General features: G+C 43.6%; 1 protein-coding gene across 1 annotated transcript in view; it reads right to left on the bottom strand.

Moving 5' to 3' along the window:
• Positions 1-240: 240 nt before the first annotated feature.
• Positions 241-20,214, bottom strand: part of AGMO (alkylglycerol monooxygenase) — a 375,267-nt gene continuing 355,293 nt past the window's right edge. The window contains exon 13 of the mRNA XM_063925088.1: positions 241-573. Coding sequence (XP_063781158.1) covers positions 493-573 — 81 coding nt within the window. The 3' untranslated portion in view covers positions 241-492. The remainder of the gene's footprint in view (positions 574-20,214) is intronic.

Raw genomic sequence — 20,214 nt, 5'->3', positions numbered from 1 at the left:
TGTTTTCCCAATTGTAAAGCGCAACAGAATATGCTGGAGCTATATATGTAACAAATATTAAATAAATACCACAAGCTCAATGAAGTTTGTATGGCAAATGTGTGCCCTTGCCCATTTCATTTCAAGAATTGGAAAGCCCCCTCTTGACAAATATTTACCACAGACTATACAGCTGTATTATATACTGGCATTGGCTGTTTTAGAACACGTCTTTCTCTACCAATAGAAAAATCAAGAAAATTATGCAGAATATATTTTTTCTTTATTAAAGAATTAATTGAAACATACTATATACAATTAAAAAAAAACAGATTTGGTACCTTTTAAACAAATTAAAGCATTCCTTTGGTCAATTAATAACATAAAATCTCAGCACGTGTCCTTGTGATGTTATTACAGAGACATTTGGGACTGAATTATAATTTATTTTCCACAATGTTGCGTGTTATTATTACATGATACAAAATAGTGGAGATGAGCTACAGTAGCGTCTCATTCCTGTTTCTGGGTCCTGGTCACGAGCTGTCTGATGGCTTGCAGTCCCCACACCGCCATGCAGATGGAAAATATTATCTGAAAATTAAAAGAATACAGAGAAATAAAACTTTTCTGTAGGCTCCTTGCATCAAGCACCGCACAGGACTGAAAACCCAGCATTGTGCATTGCTATAATTGTTAACGTCGATATATTACAGAGCTAAAAAACATATCTGAAATAACAAGAATATACAGAATTAAAGAATGGAATTTTTTGCTGACATACTTCAGTTTTTAACACTATTATATCAGGAGTACACAGCAATGAGCGAACTGTATTTCTCATATGGATGCAATTTTTCGGGACTGTATGTCAGGGACTGATTAAGGTTTGCCAACTTGGGGGCATTTAAAAAAAATGTATATACAGTATATATATATATATATATATATATATATATATATATATATAATGTATGTTCTAGTTAAAATATTAACACTTTGACCGGGATGAAATGAAGTCCGAATTCGGCGGCCGTGCGGAATTCCAACCGAATGCTGACGTTGTTTTAAAGGGGCAATCATTTACAAGGTATGGTTTAGTCTTGTAAATGATTTCCCCTTTAAAAAAACATATGAATTCCGCTGGTATCCCGCATGGCCAGCGAACTCGGATGTCATTAAATGAAATCACTAAAAATAAGATAATGTTATTTATACTAAATAAACATAATACCATACCTAGGATAATATTTAGTGCAGGTTTTGCCAGCAGGGTTTAAAAACTGCAAATACATTGAATTCAATGGTTTTGCAGTCACTATAATTGTTGCATTAACTCTTGCTGACAAAATCTGCCTTTTTGAAAACCCACAGTTTAGTAAATATACAGTAGCCCCTAATCTCTATTAAAGTGAAACGTGAGTCTAATTATTATTACCAACTTAAAACATTATAGTTCAATTGCGGACTGTGGTGGTCATTCCGAGTTGATCGCTAGCTGCATTCGTTCGCTGTGCAGCGATGAGGCAAAAAAACAGCACTTCTGCTGCGCATGCGGCGCAATGCACACGCGCGACGTACAAGTACAACGAACGATGTAGTTTCACACAGGGTCTAGCGATGCATTTCAGTCGCACTGGTGGCCGCAGAGTGATTAACATAAAGTGGGCGTTTCTGGGTGGCAACTGACCGTTTTCAGGGAGTGTTTGAAAAAATGCAGGTGTGCCAGGAAAATCGCAGGCGTGGCTGGGCGCACGCAGGGCGTGTTCGTGACGTCAAAACAGGAACTGAACAGTCTGAAGTGATCGCACGCGCTGAGTAGGTATTGAGCTGCTCTAAAACTGCACAAAAAACTTTGTAGCCGCTCTGCGATCCTTTCGTTCGCACTTCTGCTAAGCTAAAATACACTCCCAGTGGGCGGCGGCATTGCGTGCGCACGGCTGCTAAAAACAGCTAGCGAGCGATCAACTCAGAATGACCACCTGTGCCACATGCAATCAGTGTCGGGCTGGGGCATGTAGGGCCCACCGGGGAATGCGGTGGTAGGGGCCCATGTTTACGGGTGTGGTAAGTCCACGGAGGGGGTGTGGCCTGCCACCTCATTGGTTTGACTAACCATTAGAGAGTGCAACATCTTGGACCCTTCATAAATATATACAGTAAATTCAGCTGCTGCATGCATGATAATGAACCAGATTAATAACAGCAATGCACTGTAGAAAATACACCATAGTCCAGTATAAGGTAACATATGTATAATGTATAATTCAAGTGCACAGTCTGGAACCTAATCCTTAGAGCAGGAGGTGGGCCCCCAGGCAGTGGGGCCTACCGGTGGTTTCCCCTGTACCCCTGTGGGCCAGTCCAAGCATGCATGCAATAGATGACAAACATGAATGCTGTTCCTGTACTTAGGCTTAATAACACTCAACTCACAGGGTCAATTCAATTAGGAGTGATGTTCTTGCCCACGCGAGTAAGGGCCTGATTCAGAGATAGACACAAATGTAACTGCAAGTGCGATTTTCTCGGCCTCGCGACTGCTGATAACAGTAAGTGAAGCTGTCGCCCAGAAAATGGAAAGAGACGCCCAAAGGAGCTACCACAACTCACTCCAAATTGGGTACACATACACAGCCTATACAAAAGAACAAGGAACATGGTGCTGAAGGGTAAACCTATGGCTATGCTGACTGGACTCAGCCGTAGACATACAAACAAAAAGTTTACGTCTCACTTTGCGCTTTCCAATGTCCTCACAATCTTCATAGATAATGGATTCAATCCTCAATGGATCGTGATATACATGAAAACAATATACAAAAACAACAATGTGTAAAACTGTTTGAGTCCAATACTATAGTTCCAAATGTGCAGGAAGCAGATTGGTGATGAGTCTCCTCCCCAGCATACACCATAGAGATCCCTCAATAGATATTCCACACCCAAGGTTTATGAAAAGGCATCAAATCAGTTCTCACATGTGTGCTTACATGGATATTGCAGGAACGTGCACATAAAGGTTTCTTTCATAGGGGGTCATTCCGAGTTGATCGGTAGCTGCTTTTGTTCGCTGTGCAGCGATCAGGCAAAAAAAAGGTACTTCTGCGCATGCGGCGCAATGCGCACGCGCCTCGTACTATTACAACGAACAATGTAGTTTCACACAAGGTCTAGCGAAGCTTTTCAGTCGCACTGCTGGCCGCATTGTGATTGACAGGAAGAGGGCGCTTCTGGGTGTCAACTGACCGTTTTTAGGGAGTATTCGAAAAAACGCCGGCGTGCCAGGAAAAACGCAGGCGTGGCTGGGCGAACGCAGGGCGTGTTCGTGACGTCAAAACAGGAACTGAACAGTCTGAAGTGATCGCACGCGCTGAGTAGGTATTGAGCTACTCTAAAACTGCACAAAAAAACTTTGTAGCCGCTCTGCGAACCTTTCGTTCGCACTTCTGCTAAGCTAAAATACACTCCCAGTGGGCGGCGGCATAGCGTTTGCACGGCTGCTAAAAACTGCTAGTGGGCGAACTGAGTGATCAACTCGGAATGACCACCATAGTCCCTTTCATTACTGAAGACATCCGATTAGCTCCACCATAGGTCTCAAAACAATAGGCAAGGAAACTTATTTGTAGCTTCGGTAATAGAACAATATTTTTATTGAAAAAATAAAATTTACACCATCCCTACCCTGACAACACGTGTAAATGATGGTACCAGGGTTAAATGACACAATGTTGATGGGGAATGGATGGCGTCTGCACTCTAATACACGCGTTTCGACGCACTGCGGCATCTTTGTCAAGTAGAGTGCTTGAAATTAAAACACTCTTGTCAAACGGTGACAACCTATATTCAGTACTGCAGCTTCCTGCTATGCTGAGAATCAAAATGACGGGACCATGAGGGTGGCGAGTTCTGCTGTTATAGCCGCATTTATATACTGTAGCAATGGCAGCTTGCCCACTTCACCCCTGACTGAATTTACCCCACAGTGTCACAGCCATTCACCCCCCACATCATTAAGTACATATGCCCTTATTTATCAATGAGTGATAAAATTCACTGCGAGTGATAAATTGCACCAGCCAATCCGCTCCTAACTGTCATTTTTCAAACAAATCCTTTGACATGGAAGTTAGGAGCTGATTGGCTGCTGCAATTTATCACTCACAGTGAAATTTATCACTCATTGATAAATAAGGGATATAATATAAAAAATATTACATGTAAAAAACAAAAAACTTTTTTCATGATTATGACCTAGTTGGATGCAAGGCTCTCTGGGTGTAAGTACACAGCACAGAAAGTGGTGTGGCGGTATTGACCACTGTACCTAATACTTGGTTGTCAGGAGACAGTTAAAGTGAAAGACAGATCTAGTGGGGTAGGTATCAGTTGTGTAGCTCAAGACTCCTATTCCCAAGTGCAAAGCCAGAGACACTAAGTCCCCCTTCCCCCACAGACCACCACCAAAAAAAGGCTTTTCTTCCTCCATTGCCGATTATATGCTACTGTATACACCAGCAAATTAATGACGCGTTTCACAGATATTCCATCCATCCACATACTATACTAGAACAAAGTGCCCTCTTGTACAGACTTCCACCATACATTTTCAGATGCTTTAAACTAGTGATGAGCGAGGTTCGGTTCCTCGAGATCCGAACCCCCCCCCGAACTTCACCCATTTTACACGGTTCCGAGGCAGACTCGGATCTTCCCGCATTGCTCGGTTAACCCGAGCGTGCCCGAACGTCATCATCCCGCTGTCGGATTCTCGCGAGATTCGTATTCTATATAAGGAGCCGCGCGTCGCCGCCATTTTCACTCGTGCATTGGAGATGATAGCGAGAGGACGTGCAGCGTTCTCTCAGTTTCTGTGTTCAGTGTGCTGCAAATATCTGTGCTCAGTGTGCTGCAAATATCTGTGCTCAGTGTGCTTTCAAATATCTGTGCTCAGTGTGCTGAAAATATCTAGTGTTCACTCTAGGCTGTTTTAGCAGGGCGCCGCGCCCTGCCCGTTTTTTAACAGGCAAAACCCGCCCTGCCCCTTTTGCGGCGCCCTGCTAGAACAGCCGCCCGCTCCCTGCCCTCCCGGCGTGTATAGATGCCGTGCGCATGCGCGCGGCATCCATTCACGCATTGGGAGAGGGCTGGGGGAAGCCCAGCACCGACGGAGGTGCTGGGCACGCCCCCAACAGTGACGTCGCCGGCCACAGACGCTCTCTATAGTAGCGTCTGTGGGCCGCACCGCCCCCTAAAATGACGGAGACGTGGCCACGCCCCCTAATTTGCGTGGCCGTGCCCCCATTTCGGACTGCCCCTTTTCACTCCTAGAGTGAACACTAATATCTACGTTCTCTGCCTGAAAAACGCACCATATCTGTGCTGCATTGTAGTATATAGTAGTAGGGCAGTGCAGAATTTTGCTGCCCACCAGTATTATAAAGCAGTACGGTACAGTAGTCCACTGCTCTACCTACCTCTGTGTCATCAAGTATACTATCCATCCATACCTGTGCTGCATTTTAGTTGTGTGCAGTATATATAGTAGGAGGACAGTGCAGAATTTTGCTGTGACCACCAGTATACAGATGTGTCCACTTACATCTTTGCTTTTTTACAAATTTGGCACAACATGCAAAACACAGCTAAGTAATTTTCACAAGTAGCGAGTGGATGAATTTTTAAAATGCTGTTTGCCATAACAGAATATGTATAAAGTAACATATTAAAGAAGCAAATTAAGAAAAATGACAAGGTATGGCTAAATCTCTGAGTCAATGGCATGCAAAACTGTGCCATACATGGCGTGATGTAGCATAGATGTATGTGGACAGATCTGTATATATAGCAGTACGGTATAGTAGTCCACTGCTCTACCTACCTCTGTGTCATCAAGTATACTATCCATCCATACCTGTGCTGCATTTTAGTTGTGCGCAATATATATAGTAGGAGGACAGTGCAGAATTTTGCTGTGACCACCAGTATATATATATAGCAGTACGGTACAGTAGTCCACTGCTCTACCTCCCTCTGTGTCGTCAAGTATACTATCCATCCATACCTGTGCTGCATTTTAGTTGTGCGCAGTATATATAGTAGGACAGTGCAGAATTTTGCTGTGACCACCAGAATATATATATAGCAGTACGGTACAGTAATCCACTACTCTACCTACCTCTGTGTCGTCAAGTATACTATCCATCAATACCTGTGCTGCATTTTAGTTGTGCGCAGTATATATAGTAGGAGGACAGTGCAGAATTTTGCTGACCACCACTATATATATATATATATATATATATAGCAGTACGGTACAGTAGTCCACTGCTCTACCTACCTCTGTGTCGTCAAGTATACTATCCATCCATACCTGTGCTGCATTTTAGTTGTGCGCAGTATATATAGTAGGAGGACGGTGCAGAATTTTGCTGTGACCACCAGTATATATGTAGCAGTACGGTACAGTAGTCCACTGCTCTACCTACCTCTGTGTCTTCAAGTATGCTATCCATCCATACTTGTGCTGCATTTTAGTTGTGCGCAGTATATATAGTAGGAGGACAGTGCAGAATTTTGCTGACCACCAGAATATATATAGCAGTACGGTACAGTAGTCCACTGCTCTACCTACCTCTGTGTCGTCAAGTATACTATCCATCCATACCTGTGCTGCATTTTAGTTGTGCGCAGTATATATAGTAGGAGGACAGTGCAGAATTTTGCTGTGATCACCATTATATATATAGCAGTACGGTACAGTAGTCCACTGCTCTGCCTATCTCTGTGTCGTCAAATATACTATCCATCCATACCTGTGCTGCATTTTAATTGTGCGCAGTATATATAGTAGGAGGACAGTGCAGAATTTTGCTGACCACCAGTATATATATATAGCAGTACGGTACAGTAGGCCATTGCTATTGATATATTACTAGCAAATAATTCCACACATAAAAAAATGGAGAACAAAAATGTGGAGGGTAAAATAGGGAAAGATCAAAATCCACTTCCACCTCGTGCTGAAGCTGCTGCCACTAGTCATGGCCGAGACGATGAAATGCCATCAACGTCGTCTGCCAAGGCCGATGCCCAATGTCATAGTAGAGAGCATGTAAAATCCAAAAAACAAAAGTTCAGTAAAATGACCCAAAAATCAAAATTAAAAGCATCTGATGAGAAGCGTAAACATGCCAATATGTCATTTACGACTCGTAGTGGCAAGGAACGGCTGAGGCCCTGGCCTATGTTCATGGCTAGTGGTTCAGATTCACATGAGGATGGAAGCACTCATCCTCTCGCTAGAAAAATGAAAAGACTTAAGCTGGCAAAAGTACAGCAAAGAACTGTGCGTTCTTCTAAATCACAAATCCCCAAGGAGAGTCCAATTGTGTCGGTTGCGATGCCTGACCTTCCCAACACTGGACGAGAAGAGGTGGCGCCTTCCACCATTTGCACGCCCCCTGTAAGTGCTGGAAGGAGCACCCGCAGTCCAGTTCCTGATAGTCAAATTGAAGATGTCACTGTTGAAGTACACCAGGATGAGGATATGGGTGTTGCTGGCGCTGAGGAGGAAATTGACAAGGAGGATTCTGATGGTGAGGTGGTTTGTTTAAGTCAGGCACCCGGGGAGACACCTGTTCTCCGTGGGACGAATAGGGCCATTGACATGCCTGGTCAAATTACAAAAAATAATCACCTCGTCGGTGTGGAATTATTTTAACAGAAATGCGGACAACATTTGTCAAGCCGTGTTGCCTTTGTCAAGCTGTAATAAGTAGGGGTAAGGACGTTAACCACCTAGGAACATCCTCCCTTATACGTCACCTGGAGCGCATTCATCAGAAGTCATTGACAAGTTCAAAAACTTTGGGTGACAGCGGAAGCAGTCCACTGACAACTAAATCCCTTCCTCTTGTAACCAAGCTCCTGCAAACCACACCACCAACTCCCTCAGTGTCAATTTCCTCCTTAGACAAGAAAGCTAATAGTCCTGCAGGCCATGTCACTGTCAAGTCTGACGAGTCCTCTCCTGCCTGGGATTCCTCCGATACATCCTTGAGTGTAACGCCTAATGCTGCTGGCGTTGCTGTTGTTGCTGCTGGGAGTCGATCGTCATCCCAGAGGGGAAGTCGGAAGACCACTTGTACTACTTCCAGGAAGCAATTGACTGTCCAACAGTCCTTTGCGAGGAAGATGAAATATCACAGCAGTCATCCTGCTGCAAAGCAGATAACTCAGGCCTTGGCAGCCTGGGTGGTGTTAAACGTGTGTCCGGTATCCACCGTTAATTCTAGGAATTAGAGAATTCATTGAGTTAGTGTGTCCCCAGTACGAAATACCATCTAGGTTCCACTTCTCTAGGCAGGCGATACCGAGAATGTACACAGACCTCAGAAAAAGAGTCACCAGTGTCCTAAAAAATGCAGTTGTACCCAATGTCCACTTAACCACGGACATGTGGACAAGTGGAGCAGGGCAGACTCAGGACTATATGACTGTGACAGCCCACTGGGTAGATGTATTGCCTCCCGCAGCAAGAACAGCAGCGGCGGCACCAGTAGCAGCATCTCGCAAACGCCAACTCGTTCCTAGGCAGGCTACGCTTTGTATCACCGCTTTCCATAAGAGGCACACAGCTGACAACCTCTTACGGAAACTGGGGAACATCATCGCAGAATGGCTTACCCCAATTGGACTCTCCTGGGGATTTGTGACATCGGACAACGCCACCAATATTGTGCGTGCATTACATGTGGGCAAATTCCAGCACGTTCCATGTTTTGCACATACATTGAATTTGGTGGTGCAGAATTTTTTTAAAAAACGACAGGGGCGTGCAAGAGATGCTGTCGGTGGCCCGAAGAATTGCGGGCCACTTTCGGCATTCAGCCACCGCGTGCCGAAGACTGGAGCACCAGCAAACACTCCTGAACCTGCCCCACCATCATCTGAAGCAAGAGGAGGTAACGAGGTGGAATTCAACCCTCTATATGCTTCAGAGGATGGAGGACCAGCAAAAGGCCATTCAAGCCTATACAGCTACCTACGATATAGGCAAAGGAGGGGGAAATGCATCTGACTCAAGCGCAGTGGAGAATGATTTCCACGTTGTGCAAGGTTCTGCAACCCTTTGAACTTGCCACACGTGAAGTCAGTTCAGACACTGCCAGCCTGAGCCAGGTCATTCCCCTCATCAGTCTTTTGCAGAAGAAGCTGGAGAGATTGAAGGAGGAGCTAAAACAGAGCGATTCCGCTAGGCATACAAGGGACTTGTGGATGGAGCCCTTAATTCGCTTAACCAGGATTCACGGGTGGTCAATCTGTTGAAATCAGAGCACTACATTTTGGCCACCGTGCTCGATCCCATATTTAAAACCTACGTTGTATCTCTCTTTCCGGCAGACACAAGTCTGCAGAGGTTCAAAGACCTGCTGGTGAGAAAATTGTCAAGTCAAGCGGAACGTGACCCGTCAACAGCTCCTCCTTCACATTCTCCCGCAACTGGGGCTGCGAGGAAAAGGCTAAGAATTCCGAGCCCACCCGCTGGCGGTGATGCAGGGCAGTCTGGAGCGAGTGCTGACATCTGGTCCGGACTGAAGGACCTGCCAACGATTACTGACATGTCGTCTACTGTCACTGCATATGATTTTGTCACATTGAAAGAATGGTGGAGGATTATATGAGTGACCGCATCCATGTAGGCATGTCAGACAGTCCGTACGTACAATGGCAGGAAAAAGAGGCAATTTGGAGGCTCTTGCAGAAACTTGCTTTATTTTACGTAAGTTGCCCCCCCTCCAGTGTGTACTCCGAAAGAGTGTTTAGTGCAGCCGCTCACCTTGTCAGCAATCGGCGTACGAGGTTACTTCCAGAAATGTGGAGAAGATGATGTTCATCAAAATGAATTATAATCAATTCCTCCGTGGAGACATTCACCAGCAATTGCCTCCAGAAAGTACACAGGGATCTGAGATGGTGGATTCCAGTGGGGAAGAATTAATAATCTGTGAGGAGGGGGATGTACACAGTGAAAGGGGTGAGGAATCGGACGATGAGGAGGAGGTAGACATCTTGCCTCTGTAGAGCCAGTTTGTGCAAGGAGAGATTGATTGATTGCTTCTTTTTTGGTGGGGGCCCAAACCAACCAGTCATTTCAGTCACAGTCGTGTGGCAGACCCTGTCGCTGAAATGATGGGTTTGTTAAAGTGTGCATGTCCTTTTTTTATACAACCTAAGGGTGGGTGGGAGGGCCCAAGGACAATTCCATCTTGCACCTCTTTCTTCTTTCATTTTTCTTTGCATCTTGTGCTGTTTGGGGACTATTTTTTGAAGTGCCATCCTGTCTGACACTGCAGTGCCACTCCTAGATGGGCCAGGTGTTTGTGTCGGCCACTTGGGTCGCTTAGCTTAGCCATGCAGCGACCTTGGTGCACCTCTATTTTTCTTTGCATCATGTGCTGTTTGGGGACTATTTTTTAAATCTGCCATCCTGTCTGACACTGCAGTGCCACTCCTAGATGGGCCAGGTGTTTGTGTCGACCACTTGAGTCGCTTAGCTTAGTCACACGGCTACCTCATTGCACCTCTTTTTTTCTTTGCATGATGTGCTGTTTGGGGACTATTTTTTAAATCTGCCATCCTGCCTGACACTGCAGTGCCACTCCTAGATGGGCCAGGTGTTTGTGTCGGCCACTTGGGTCGCTTAGCTTAGTCATCCAGCGACCTCTGTACAAGTTTTAGGACTAAAAATAATATTGTGAGGTGTTCAGTGTTCAAAATAGACTGGAAATGAGTGGAAATTATGGTTATTGAGGTTAATAATACTATGGGATCAAAATGACCCACAAATTCTATGATTTAAGCTGTTTTTGAGGGTTTTTTGTAAAAAAAACACCCGAATCCGACAAAAAAATTTTCAGGGAGGTTTTGCCAAAATGCGTCTGAATCCAAAACACGGCCGCGGAACCGAATCCAAAACCAAAACACAAAACTCGAAAAATTTCCGGTGCACATCACTACTTTAAACCTTACATGAGCCCTCTCTCTTTGCAGAACCTCATAGGTCTTGCAGGAACAAGTAGATGAGATCTTGCTACACCATGTCTCTATACAGGCGAGGGGACCAGGTACCAGCAGAGCAAAAGGTGACAATATATTTGCTGGTCTTTACATGTACAGTAGGTGTTGCAAATTGGGTTGGAGCCAGAAGGCTCCCAAGTGTGTCCATTCCTGAACCTTCATTTGACGATAATATGATGCAAACATCACATTGTTGGTAAGAAATCAACAGTTTCAATCATCTGAGCTAATGATTAATGGGCTTCTGCAACAAAGAATACATCACAACTGGAAAAATCCTAGTGTCCAACATTAACAACTGTGGTTTTACGAAGAGGACAAGCCAATTCAATACATTCATGCTACTATCGACTGGAGATGGGCCATTGCAATGTTACAGTGTAGCGTTTCATCGTTCAATTTATTATTTATGACTGTTTTAACCTTCAAAGGTTTATTTGGAAATCCACTTATTTTAAGTCCCCATTTCCAATATAAATACAATGCATAACATTCTTTGGCTGTGGTTTCAAAAAGTGAGCTTCTCTAGCGCTGGACGGCCGTAAGGCCAGGGGTCCCCATGTTGTCCAAAGATTGGAGAATTTTTGCTGGATGTTCTGCCAGAACGTGGACCTCTGGATTTGCTTCTCCGAAGACGCCTTAACCTTAAACTGCATCCTACTAGAATTTCTGCTCCAGATTTGTCCCTGAAGCCGCCTAATGGAAAATAATATTAGTATGTCCCAACGGAGACGTTGTTTTCCGAGATAATGTACAGGAAGCACAGATGCTGATAATTTTCCCACTTTCCATTTTGACTACCTGTTCTGGCTGTCTGAGTCCAACACGCAGAAGAAAAAAAAAGCAGATATTGATATCCAGCTGTTTTAAATAAGTGCTGGCGTTATAGATGCATAAAGTCAAAGCACGCAAAAAAAAAAGTTTCAGAAAAATTAAATAGAGATTTTTGCAGGGTTGTCAGGAAGTCTGCACATAGCCACGTCTATTCTATCAATAGAAATACAAAATTCAGGAGAGAAATAAAATTATTTAAGTGGAAAACATTATAGGAAAATGATATCGAGCACAGCTGGAAAAGGTTGTTTTTGCCATCATAAAAATACATTAATTTCACAAGTATTTCCGATCAGTCTATTGAGAAAATCACCTTTTTGTAATATTTCCCCCAGGGTGAATTTTATAGTCGTCCTCTAACTGATCTTGATACAAAAATGCAAATCCCCCATATGAGCCGCACATTTTATTTCTGATATATTAATGTAGACTAGAAAATACTTGTGTACAGTACTGTATACTGTACCAGAAATGTTTGCGTTAGGTGTTTTGTTTGATTTTATCCATCTCGGCTTCATGCGGTCATAGCCGAGGTGAGAGGAGAATGTACAGTATACAAGGCTGCCATCAGAAATTGTGGGGCCTGGGACTGCCAGAATAGGCAGCCCCCCACCCCCACACCCCCACAAACACTTCTGCTCCACCTGCACCCACCACAACTTACTATTCTGGGCACCAGTTGACGCTCCCAGGACAAGGCCGCAGAACTCCAGGTGGCGCCCCTAGCCACGACCGCGGCAGGCCGGGACCACAGCAGCAGTCTGGGGTAGGAGTTTCCTGCACGAGCACCAGCAGTATTTCAAATTTGGATCAGCCCACTAGCCAATCAGAGCACACAGACCGGCAGCCAATCATTAGCTGCCGCTGCAAATTCAATATGCTGACGGCACCGCCCTTTTATGGCAGCCTGCAGTGCACTTCAATCCACACCACTGCCATGCAGGCCCCCTTACGGTCAGGGACCGGGACTGGAGTCGCGGCAGTCAGTAATTATTATAATTATTATTGTTATTATGGCTAATTATTACAGAAAGATGAAATTTTAAGGGAATGATTAAAGTCAGGGGGGATGTTATAGCCCCTAATGTTGTGTAAAACTGTGATTTTCTTTTGAGTTGCAGATCTCTGTATGTAATAGAGGCAGCTAAGGGGGAGATGTATCAAGCAGTGAAAAGAGTGTGCCAGTTGGGAAGCAAGCAACTTCTACCTATCATTTTACAGAATTTACTTGATAAATGGAGTAAATGTTTGGTTACCATGGGCAACTTCTCCACTCTTCCCCTAAATAACTGAAAAATTGCCAGAAGATTGGCCTTTTAAAACAGAAGTCGCCTTCCCGATTTCTTTTAGTGGGAGGTGTACAAATCAACGTCTGTATAAGTCACATGCAGTGCCGTATCTAGACATTTGGTGCCCTGTGCCAGAAATAGAATTGCCCCCTCCCAATTTTTTTTCAATAGGGACATTCATGCCCTTAGAGCTTGTTGTTATTCAGTTACAACAATACCCTTTATTAAATAACACTTTTCAATATATTGCCATACCCAGGATTCAAACCTATAACCTGTGAATTCTAATCAAACACCCTACTCATTGAGGTATTTGAGCCTGCATAAGAACTATGAACACTATATAAAGCTACTGGTACTTTGTAAAAAATAAATAAAAATCAGGATTGTAATTGAGCAGATCTATGTGGTGTGCAGCCACACATCCAATCCCTTGCAGCCACACACTACATAGACCTGCTCAGCCGCAAAGCTGATAATTGTTTCACAAAGTACAAGGTAAGCTTCAAATAGTTAGAATTCTCTAGCTTTCTATGCAAGGGCAGATAGTTCAATGACTGCAATGTCACAGGCAATGGGTTTGAATCTCGGGTATGTCAGCATCTTGAAATGTAATAAAGGACAGTGTGACTGAATAACAGAAATCTCAAGTTGAGTTCATGAATGTTGTATAAGTATTAGTGACAGAAGAAGTCAGGGTAGGAGACAGGGGAGATCAGGAGATGCTAGTCTTCAAAAAGGGGGGAAGCTGCAAGTGAAAGTAATTAAAACAGATAAAAGACAAGTCAATAGCGCCCCCTTTCCTGCAGTGCTGTGTGCGGTGCCCGCTCCACATACACCTAGTTATGGCCCTGCTCACAAGTCCCCACAAACGTCATAAAAATACAGTACCAAACAATGAAGGTGCCTTCAGTTGGCCAAATTGCTGCAATCACACCTACCTGACTTGTCCAATTGAGGAAGAAAAAAGGCCCTTGTTAATTATCATTGGGTCCGGTCATCTAGGGAAAGGGCAGGTGGGCGAACGTGCAGCACCCTAGAGTCAGCCAGCCCAACATTAAAAGTTTTTTCCCGATTTGATACCTTCTTTGTCCACTTAGGCAACTTGGTCCAAATACGCAAGAAGTTAAACATTAAACGTCGCTCCCATTAGTAGCTAGAGGGACAGTCAATCAGATGTTTTGACAGATAACACACAGCCAATAGGGGACCTCCCTAGCTCTTGACTGGCATCATCATATCTTGTAGTTAAGATGTGTGGGACCTGGCACAATCAATATTCAGTTGCCAGACCAGATGGCATAAGCCATATAAACTGAAATACAGCAATAACAAGAAATATAAGGGGCTATGTTACCAATATATATGACCTTCTTGCATCTTGAAGAATCAACTCTGGACACACATGGCTTTCTTGCTGATGGCCTAATGACCAGAAGATTAGAATAGACCCTCTATCAATAGAAAGGTTCAAGATATGTGACACTCCATCAGCCTGGGTACTTTGAACCTTCCATTACACCGATGGTCACTGCTGTCCTATCATTGCTGTTAAGGTTGTATACCGGGCCTAATGTAAGGTAAGTGAGGTTGGCCCAAGACGGGGTAACTAGCCAAACAGGAGATGTTTTCCAAAAGTGGGCATCCCAATGACTCAATTAAAAATTGAAACACCATTATTCAAGCCGGCATTCTTTAAAATGTTGTGTTGTTAGGTTACAAAAACTGGATACTTCTCTATCCAAAACTACTAGGGGGGAAAATAAGTATGTCCCACTACCGATCTGACCCCTAAGGAAAGAAAAATAGTTTCAAGCAAATAAAGTGACGGATAGACCATTGTTGTATGTTCCAGGCTTGAGAAAATAGTTTGGCCATGTTCTAAGTCCGCACAATGAAAACGTGGAAGTGATTCAAAGATAATTCCTCCCCTCATTATTCACAGCCATATGAACATGATAAAATGGAGACAGAACAGGAGATTTTAATCATCAAGCATGCCACAAGCGGTCCCCGGACCCCCAAATAGACGTGTTCCCATTTGTTTTCGTCTTGTTGCTGTCCTGTGCAATGAAATATCAGATTTGTCATAGTCAGAGAGAAGAGGTCTGATAGTGACAGCGCTTTGTAGCGGTTTTTGGCTTCTGGACATCTTGTACGAGGGAAATGTAATGTTATATGTGTAATATCCATTCAGCAAGAAAAACTGTTAATTTTAAGGATTCAGATATCAGAAAGGATAAATGTGCACTGACAGACAGGTGTGCTGGAATACAGAACTGATAGAAGTGGGAACATGTACACTTCGGGGCGGCTGGTATTAATTAATAAAGTGGTAGATATTTATATGGTAAAGGTGAAAGAGTCACAGATGTAAGATACAGCTGTATGGGGGCACATTTCCTCACATAACCCCTGATAGACCGACCTTGGCTTGAAGTAACAGCTAACTACTGTAACTACCTTGAAACGTTATCTTCAGTGTTTAGCAGGAATAACAGGATCCTACTACTCACCAGGGGGTCTATTTATCAATTATATTACAGTATTACTTATTATTTATTTATGAACAGTTTCTTATATAGCGCAGCATATTCCGTTGCGCTTTACAATTGGACACAATGATACAATAAAACTGGGTAATAAACAAACAGTCAGAGGTAGGAAGGCCCTGCTCGCAAGCTTACAATCTATAGGGAAATAGGCATTGATACACAAGGAAAGGCATTATCTATTGCATATCTGTCCACCGGATTGCAAAGGTTCTAGGTGGGTTACATGATATCACATCACAGCAATGATAAACCCTGGTCAGGAAGAAGGGAAAGTGAAGAAAGAGAAAATATGGGGAGGATATGTGCGGACTGTACAGTGGTGATATAGGGGGACATTTTGAGTTGATCGCTCGCTAGCAGTTTTTAGCAGCCACCGTCCTCTGGGAGTGTATGTTAGCTTAGCAGAAGTACGAACGAATACATCGCAGACCGGCTACAAAAAAATATTGTGCAGTTTCTGAGTAGCTTCAGACCTACTCAGCGCTTGCGGCGATCGCTTCAGACCATTCAGTTCCGGATTTGACGTCACAAACATGCCCTGCGTTTGCCCAGCCACGCCTGCGTTTTTCCTGGCACGCCTGCGTTTTTTCGAACACTCCCTGAAAACGGTCAGTTGACACCCAGAAACGCCCACTTCATGTCAATCACTCTGCGGCGGCCATTGCAACTGAAAAGCTTCGCTAGACCTTGTGTGAAAATACATCGCCCGTTGTGAAAGTACGTCGCGCGTGCGCATTGCCGTTTTTTTACTTAATCGCAGCGCAGCGAACATTTTCAGCTAGCGATCAACTCGGAATGACCCCCATAATCAGATAGGAAAGCTTATGAAGGTTGAGTGAGCGGTTCTGAGTTTTCAGGGAACGCTTGAAGGTTTGGAGACTAGGGGAGAGTCTTATTTTGCGTGGTAGGGCATTCCACAGAATGGGTGCAGCCCGAAGAAAGTCCTGCAATAGTGCATGGGAGCAAGTAATGAGTGTGGATGAGAGACGTAGATCTTGTGAAGATTGGAGAGGTCGGGTTGGGAGATATTTTGAGATGAGCGAAGAGATGTACATTGGTGTAGTATGGTTAATGGCCTTATGTGTGAGTAAAGGTATTTTATATTGAATACACTAGAATACAGGTAACCAATGGAGGGACTGACAGAGCGGATCTGCAGACGATGAACGTCTAGCTAGGACGATTAGCCTCGCAGCTGCATTGAGAATGGATTGTAGTGGTGACAGTCTCTTTTTGGTAAGACCAGTAAGAAGACTATTGCAATAATTAATGCGGGAGATAATGAGAGCATGGATTAGAGTTTTTGCAGTGTCTTGTGTAAGGTATGATCGTATTTTGGATATGTTTTTTAGATGCATGTACAGTAACATGATCTTGAGACAGATTGAACGTGGGACCATGAACTACATACAACAGAAACACTGGGAGAGGGTCCCCCCCACTACAAAGTGCTGCATTAGTTCCATTGAGCAGCAAAGTGTGTCGCGATGATGCGATTCACCGCAATTTGCGTCATCTAGCCCCAGACTGCCCGCATCACTGGGGACATTCCTAAGAGAGTGGACAAGTATGATCTAGAGCTGAGGTACCCAAACTTGGTCCTCAAGGACCTCCAACAGGTCATGTTTTCCAGGTCACCCAGCAGGTGCACTATGTATCACCAACTGTCACATTTTTAAAATCCACAGGTGACCTGGAAAACTGTTGAGGGTCCTTGAGGACTGAGTTTGAGAACCACTGATACAGAGCTTGGCCGGTAATGTCCACGTTTCAGGTGGCTAAAGATGGAAGGTATGTAGGATTGTAGAGCATTCCATGGTTAGATATACAGTAGGTTGATGGGACTCCAGGGAAGGTTGAGAAATTATAGTGGCAATATCTAGAATGTGGATGAGAGACCACTGAATTGGAGAAGGAAATGGCATGAGCAGATGAGATTGCTCTACAGCAAAGAACGTGGTTTATGTGGTTTGCTAAAGATGAAAACTCAAGATGAAAACAAACAACAGTAGTAGAAAAACAAACTAGTTGTTGTTGAATAGAACTACAGCGGTTCTGCTCATTGCTAATAGGGATAATTCATACCTCTTATATATACTATATATATATATATATATATATATGGAAAAAATCATGAGAATGCGCCTATAGTGCAGATAAATTTATTACACACACAAATTAAAAACAGAACATTCCATGGATTATAAAAGACTCGTACCATAAATGACCCACTCTTTGGGCCAGTTTGAGCACATAAAACAATCCACCAGGCAATCCACCAAACCTGCTGCGATCAAAGACCGGCCCATGCACCGCGCCGGTGTAAGCCGAACCCGTCAAGTCACTCACAATGAAGCAGACGGGATGTGTGAGCTGGGTGGGAGAAGACGCACGTCTGGCAAGCCCCGCCTCTACGCGTTTCGTAGTTACTTCGTCTTTTATAATCCATGGAATGTTCTGTTTTTAATTTGTGTGTGTAATAAATTTATCTGCACTATGGGCGCATTCTCCTGATTTTTTCCAGACACATTTGCTCAAGGAGTTCTGAGCGTTTTTGGAGACTTGCAGCGGTGTTGGTTACACCAGTGCTACAGCCCAGGGATTTATTCACTGTGGACTGATTAACCCCCATTATATGATGACCAGCGCACCTGTACCTTTTCTCTATATATATATATATATATATATATATATATCCTTTGTAGAAAAGCCGCACTCACATGTCGTTCATAATCACAGCAGCTGGGGTGCAGAATCCAGGAACAGGTCCAATCCGAACAAAGTTCCACAATACATGTGCACAAATGAGGATGCACTCACCAGACTTCTCCAGAAAACGATAAACTTTAATCCAAAAAGATGGTCAACGTTTCGGCTCACAGCAGAGCCTTTCTCAAGACCAAATTACCAGGTTGCCATCTTCCTGGATGGCAACCTGGTAATTTGGTCTTGAGAAAGGCTCTGCTGTGAGCCAAAACGTTGACCTTCTTTTTGTGAGTATGTGTTGTCTGGATTAAAGTTTATCGTTTTCTGGAGAAGTCTGGTGAGTGCATCCTCATTTGTGCACATGTATGTATATATATATATATATATATATATATAATTATGTTGACATTGTGCATGTCGGCTGTCAGAATGTCAACATTCTGTAGCATTTTCCACTATTTTAACCTAACTCTAAATTTATCACTAAAATGCTAAGTCACCATATTGACTGTCTACATGGGTAATGTCCGTGTCAACATATGTCGGCATGTCAACATAACATCCATGTTGACATTCAAAATGTTAACATTCTGACAAAATTCTGAATGTCGACATTCTGCCCAGGTACCCTTTAGTCACCAATGAAATATGGTGCTGCTGCTGATCTGACTTTGTTTTTGATGTGTTGTTGCCTTGTTGTTGAGGTGGGGGGTAGTGGCTAAATATTAAATTATTTATTTAACTAGCACATTTTGTTTTTTCCTATTGTATACAGGGGACAAGAGCATTTTAACAAACTGAAACTTTCAACAAACACCGCTGAGACCTGGGAGTACCACCATTTAGTACAGCCAATGCAAGATTCTACGGTTTTCAAAATAAATAACTTCAGAATTCAGCCTCTTTGGGCACAATTCAATTTGAAGACAGTTGAATAGCGCCGGGAATTAGCTCAATACAGCGCCCTGCCCTGTGACACCCAATGACAGGATTGACATGCTCATTTCTGCCCTTAGCACGGCAGAAACAGTGTCGCGCCAGGCACTTAAGACGGAGAATGCCAGTTTTCCCGACAAAACACTGTTTAGTCCGGAAGAACGGGCATTCTCCGACCTACCACTGATCTGTATTGAATACCCCTGGGAGCTAATTCCCGGCGCTATTCAACTCTCTTCGAATTGAATCGTGCCCTTTAATTAGTCTGTATTTGACTATAACATACATGAACTGTAAGTGCACAGTTATAAATCCTTGAATGTAATCGTTAGTCATTTATCATATCTTCCGCCTACACGTTATTGTGTTGTCCATTTGTTATTAGACTAATTTAACATCTCTCGCTGTTCCCTACCATGGCTACATAATTGTCAGTGTTATAAATGTGATCATTACACTGCGCTGCCTGTTTACCTCTGGGCTGTCCCTTCCTATAATCAATCTTCCTGGCTCACGGCTAAGTTGCAGATTCATGTTCTCAGCCTTATAAAATGTGCTGGTCCGTACAGTACTAGCCTTGTCTCTATTACAGTGCTACATGGTTTTGGGAGAATAATAATTAACATCACTGTCGATTGTGGATATATACAACTTAGTCTTGGGATGGAAGGTTTTTCTGTCTTCAGATATTATTAATATTATTGCGCGGTAGGGGGAGATTTTGTACTAAAAGCGCTATATTCCAAGCACAGAATTCAATTCGTTATTTCATTGTTTATTTACACCATCCGTCTTTTGTGTACCAAATGCAGTATACAATAGAGAAG

This window comes from Pseudophryne corroboree, chromosome 5 (genome assembly GCF_028390025.1).
Source record: "Pseudophryne corroboree isolate aPseCor3 chromosome 5, aPseCor3.hap2, whole genome shotgun sequence".
Classification (NCBI taxonomy): Eukaryota; Metazoa; Chordata; class Amphibia; order Anura; family Myobatrachidae; genus Pseudophryne; species Pseudophryne corroboree.
This window is presented reverse-complemented; position numbering and strand designations above follow the sequence as displayed.